Source organism: Petaurus breviceps, unplaced genomic scaffold, assembly GCF_028583685.1.
Source record: "Petaurus breviceps papuanus isolate PSGF00001 unplaced genomic scaffold, PetGlider_PUasm1.0 174, whole genome shotgun sequence".
Lineage (NCBI taxonomy): Eukaryota > Metazoa > Chordata > Mammalia > Diprotodontia > Petauridae > Petaurus > Petaurus breviceps.
The window spans coordinates 20,987,104-20,993,045 of NW_027185761.1; the positions used below are offsets into that span (position 1 = coordinate 20,987,104).

The window sequence follows — 5,942 nt, forward strand, 5'->3', positions numbered from 1 at the left end:
TCCTTCCCTGCCTCAGGTCTTCCTCACACTCAAAGGGGAGGGCATGAAGATTCTGTGGGTTCCCAAGGGTGACCTGGGTAGACACATAGAAGAAGGGAGGGCAACAGGGCATTGTAAAAGGGCCATCTCTTGCTTTTGACGCTTTCGCAGCATCTGTCTCCATCAAGGGAAAGAGGGACAGATCATGCCCACCTTCTTGGCCATCACACCTTCCTGAGAATCTTACCCTTGCCAGAAAGGAACTGACCCAAATCAAGTGGAACCCAGGAAACAGGAGGTGGAAGCATCTCAGCTACCAGCAGATAGCCTAGGCTGGGCTAGGCAGGGCTGAGAAAGAGGAAGGGTTTTGGCCTCATGGCCTAGGTTCAGAGGCCCATCTGCCCCCTCTCCACATCCTTTGCTGCCTTATAGGCTCCAATCCACTCATACATAGGGGCAAAGGGTCCCTTACTTCTTTCTGTTCAGGCCTTTACCCCCTAACCCAAGAGTTGCTGAGGAGGAGCTGAATAACCCAGGGCATCTTAGAAAGGGGTGTGGGGTACATAGGGCTTTCAATAATGGGGTAGAATGTATCTCACCCCCGCCCCAGCTCCATTCTCCATGACCTTGCCCTTGGGGAAATGGTGCCTAGGGATCAGGGATATTCTGGCCATGTCACTAGCAGAGGATCCAGAGGACTAAGTGAAAGAAAAACAGAAAACCAGCTTGTAGGTATTATTCACAGCACGCTCAGACAGCATCACCAGAGGCTTACACCTTTTCTCTTCACTGGGCTGGGCTTTAGTCCTCTTCCCCCTCAGCTCCTTCTCCTCCCCAGAGTGACCTCCTCCCCGGATGCTGCCTCTTCTCAGGCCCTGGACCTCTGCTGAGGTCCCCCAAGAGCTCTAGTAAGAGGCCGCAGTGGGAGGGCCCCTGGGGGTCGCAGGGGAAGGCGGGGCCTTCGCTGTAGGGGCCCAGATTCCTCTTGCCCGGGTGCTGCCGTTTGGAGACGTTGCCCTCGCTATCCCTGACCCAGGAGGCCCGCCGGCCCGGGTGCTGCCTTTTCTGCTGCTTGCTCTCGGCCTCCCAGGCCTCCTCCTCACGCTTGCCTGGGTGCTGGCGTCTGCGGACCTCCACGGCGGCCCCTCCATCCCCCACTTCCTCCTCCTCTGCCTCAACGTCGTCCTCCCTCTTGCCTGGATGCTGCCTCTTCTCCAGGGCCTCAGAGACTCTCTTCCCGGGATGCTGCCTCTTCACAAGCCAGTCTAGCTGGGGGGCCTGCAATTCTGGGAAAGGAAATAAGTAAACAAATGGAAACTCCCATCACCATGTTGCTTTTGTGCACTTCAGATAAAATCATGGTGGGGGCCTCCACTGACCCCCGAATGCCTCTCCTGTTGCCCATCACGATGCCCGGGGTTCCACCATTAGAGCTTCATTGTTTTGAGTTGTTTTCTGGCCCATGAAAGGAATTTGCCTTATAAACTGATCACAAAAACTAGAATCTGCCTGTCTCACAATTCTGCCACATACCAGCTAGTTGTTTTACTGGCACCTTTGAGGTTAGGAAGGGAAACTCAAGCTGCTTCTATGTGGACCCAGTGAGTGGTTCCCATGATGGTGACAAAATGAAGGCTGTGGAATGGGCTGGGCCTGGGGCTGGGGCTGGGATCAGGGTAGAAGCAGGATGTATTGCAGCCAGCTCAACCAACTCGGGAGAGCCAATTGTCAGATTTTTCAGTGTGAGCATTTACACCTTGGAAATTGGCAGATGCTACAAATCTGGTTTTATTCATTGTCTGGATTTAAGAAAGTGATGGAGAAAATGTTAGTAATGTGAATTACACTTAAAAGTGTGTCACAGGTACAGTATTCTTTCCAGAGGGCTGGTTGTTAAACATTTACCAGCACACCACAAGATAGAAGGATCACAGGTGCTGATGTTGTAAGCCCCGACTGTCCCTTACAGGCTCACCCATCTGCCTGTGCACACACCCATATTCATACACATACATTCATGTCCCTACACACATACACACGGCAAGATAACCTGCTTTCGGAAGTACACTCTCTCAAAAGAGCATTGGTTCAAAGATGGAAGGAAGCTTCAAGGTCATGTCATCCATCCTTTGGATGAGGAAGGGGTTAAGTAACTTGCCTGAAGTCACACAGCTGAACCTAGGCCCCAGGAATTAAGCCTAGGACTTCTGACTCCAAATTCAGCTTCCCTCCTACAGTTCTGCATAGCATGTTCATATACCTATCCTCACTCCTAGACACAGACTTATATAGGCATTCATGTATAAACACATAACATACTCTAACACATACATAGTAATGCAACACGCTCTCACACAAACACTGTGCTCCCTAACCATACTCACAAAGATTAAGTAGGTTCAATTCACCCAATTATGCCAAGCCTAGAATACTCAGAAATACCAGCCATGGCCCATTGGTCAGCAGGTTTCTTGAGCAACAGAGAATTAGGCTGATTCTTTAGGGAAATCATTTCATAAAACTGTCTCCACATTGTCAACCACATAAAAAAGGCTGGATTGATAAATGATCTATCAAGTGTTTTTGACCCATACTTAGCAGCTAAATGGTTTCAGCTGCATGACCCAAAAGAAGTGATTTAGCTGGAAAGAGTGCCCCCCCCCCCCCCCCAAGCTTCAGAAGGTCTCTAACCAGGTGAATGACTCCTCAGAAAGTTCAGGGGAGAGAACATTAAGCTGAATAACTATAGAAACCTTGTTTCCTCCTAGGTTTTTGGCAAAAGGCTTTCAAAGAGGCAGCCAGGTACCCAGGGTAGGGAAAAGAACCAGGAGTAAGCCACGGTGCTGGCTTTTGGGGGAAGAATTAACACCTCTAGTCTGTCTCTGATTTTACCAACCTGTGTCATTCAACCAGCATTTATTATATGGCAGTACTAAATGCAAAGAATGTGAAGAAATGCAAATACAAGGTCCTTTGTGGGGAGGGGGTTATCTCATAGATAGCTGATACTGTCAACTTTGCCAACCCCATACATGCACAGACGCACACTGATGCATAAATGCAAATAGACCTTCACATGCAAACATGTATCCTTTCCCATATCCCTAAAAGGGGTATGGACAGGGACCAATGTAAGCAGAGGAGGTATGGAACAGAGAGATAGGTAGATTATAACAATGGATAGAGTGCTGGGCATGGCATTCCATTGGAAGAGCTGAGTTCAAATGTGACTTCAGACACTTACTGACCCTGGGATAAGTCACTGAACCTCTCTGTAGCTCAGTTTCCTCATCTGTAAAATAGTGATAACAGCATCTACCTCACAGAGTAATTGTGATCATCAAATAATATTTGTAAAGTGTTTTGCAAACCTTAAAAGCAGTATATAAATGCTATTAATTATTATCATTAATGGGCAAGGGCCATTAGGTTTTAGAGTGCCTGGAGGGAACAATGGGTTCAGGGCAGGTGGTAGTGTAAAATCTCCCAAAATCAGGCAGCAAGACCTCTATCCCTATTCCCTCAGCTTCAGGCTAAAGGAATTAGTCTAGCTACAGCCTGTCTATACTCACAGAATCCAAGCCTCATAGACTCAGAGCCTCAAAGCCGACCAAAAAGGCACCTCAATATTCCATGAATTCTAATTTCAAAGCAGGGAGAAAGGAAGAAGATGAATTGCCAAAGACAAGAAATCTTCTAGCATTTTCAGGTGGGGCTAATCCTTCTGACCCCAGAAGGGACTGCGCCAAGGGTGTGGCCAGTGTCACTACATATAGAGGTCAATATTGGGATATGGGGGAAGAAGAAGAAGAAAGAAAAAACCCTAGGAGGCTTTTGAAATGTGGGCGAGGGAATTAGGGCATTGCTCTGACATTAACTAGTTTTGTGAGTTTGCCTTCTCTAAGATTCATAGGATCATAGAATAACAAGATCAAAGGATAAAAGTCTTGGATTTAGAGCTGAATGGATCCAACTTCCTCATGTTAAAGATGAAGAAATGGAGGCTCCTTGGAATTAAGTGACTTGACCAAGGACACAAAGGTGGTAAGACTCAGAGGTGGAATTTGAACAGGAATCAGAGATTTGGCTACACCTGGAAGAATTTTTTGAGGTTATCCGATCCAACTATCTCATGTTATAAATGAGGAAGTTTATGTCTGTAGGGCAAAGGGGTTCAGTGAAATAACCCGTAAAGTCCCTTCCAGCCCTGACATCCCATGAGTCTGTGGTTTATTCACAGACATTAATAATTCAGTGGAAACCCGTTAAGCACTTCCCAGCTTTGAAGTAAGAGAGAGCTTAAGCACTACAATCCAGGGGACAAGTGTGGAGGGGAGGGACAGCAAGGTCAAGAATGAAATCCTTCAGTAGCACGTGGTTGACCCAGCCCTCACTTTAATAGAATCCCACTATTCAGCCCATGCCCTTCCAAGTTCGAAAAGGTAAAAACCAAGTTTCAGGAGGGGCAGATGACCCATCCCCTTACCTGAATTGTTCTCTCTTTCCTCTTCTAGTTTTTGCAGGTTTGACTGGAGAAGGAGGTGCTCAGCCCTCTGCAAGATCTCTTCCAGGCGACCCTGCTCCTCACTGTCCACCTCTGCTGCAGCTGGCTGGCCAAGATTTACAGAGACGCTGGACAGAGCCAGAGACAGGAGCAACGGCAGCAGCCACAGGTGGGTCATGGTGGCGCTGGAGCTATCCAGCATTGCATGACAAAGAACGAGCAGGGAATTGGGGGAGAATAGGGGCAGAGCATTAGTATCTTCGAGACCAGACACCCACGGATTTCTGAACAGGAGGGAATAAATCCACATCCCATACCAGGAAAAAAAATTAAAAATTCTCTGACTCTCTCTCTCTCTCTCTCTCTCTCTCTCTCTCTCTCCCTCCAAATTAAAAAAGCTTTATCATTCCCTATTACTTACAAGACATTGTCTCTCTTCACCATGTTCTGCATGCCTTCTCCTCTCCCACTCTTCCTCTTTTATCCCCCTTTCCTTCTCTTCTTTGTCCAGTCCTTGTCCATCTTTTTTCTTTCTTCCTTCTCTCTTCCTCTTTCTTCCTCCTTCAGTCACCTGTCACTTCACTTCTTTCCCAATCCCCCTATCTTCCCTCTCCCTTTTTCCCCTTCCTATCCCTCTCTTTCTTTGTTCCATTCTCCTTCACTTCTCTCTTCCTCTTTTCCTCCACTTGTAAACATGTGTAATATAAATGTGATATATAAATTATATATACATATAGGAGAGGGACTGGATCTGTGATGTCATTGATATGGGGAGCCCTAGATAAGAAACCTCTCTCGGTCAATGCAGGTAAGCACCTTCTCTGTAACTTAGAGAGTGCCCTGGAGAACCAAGACATTAAGTAAATTGCCCAGGTCTGTATGTGACAGATGCAGAATCTGAACTCAGTTCTTCCTTGTTTTGAGGCCAGCTGTGTATCTACTATGCCATGCCACCATTCATTTTTATGTATATACCAATATATGCTTATTAAAAGACAGACACAATCATCTTGACACCTTTTTTCAATATTCACTCACTCTTCTCTACATATTTTATAGACATATGTGCATAAGCCTATCAATGAGTATTATAACCATATTTCTTCATCATAGAAACTTGGAGTTGAAATCTTACAGTTGGAACCTTAGTGTCTTGTTGGGCTGGGAGTCAGAAAAGCTGGATTCAGATCTCTGCTCCACCATTTACTTTGAGTAGTAAGGCCATTTCACATCTCTGGGCTTCTTGGTCATTGGCAAAATGAAAGAGCCGGACCATATGGTTTCTAAGGGCTCCTCTAAAGCACTGACTCTGTATTCCTAGGGATCTTGGAGTCAGAACCTTCGAGTTAGGATTTTAAATTCTAAGATTCAAGTGCTAAGATTTTATGACAAATATCTTGGGATATAACATAGGTACATTTATATAGACAGGTGAGAAATGAGTCTTATTCCAGCCCAC

General features: G+C 46.3%; 1 protein-coding gene across 1 annotated transcript; it reads right to left on the reverse strand.

Annotated features, from left to right (window-relative positions):
• Window positions 1-755: 755 nt before the first annotated feature.
• Window positions 756-4,661, reverse strand: TRH (thyrotropin releasing hormone). Its single transcript, XM_069084525.1, has 2 exons — window positions 4,466-4,661; window positions 756-1,265 (listed from the first exon to the last, which is right to left on the reverse strand). The coding sequence occupies exons 1-2, from the start codon at window positions 4,659-4,661 to the stop codon at window positions 781-783; spliced, it is 681 nt and encodes a 226-aa protein (XP_068940626.1). The 3' UTR covers window positions 756-780.
• Between the last annotated feature and the right edge of the window lie 1,281 nt (window positions 4,662-5,942).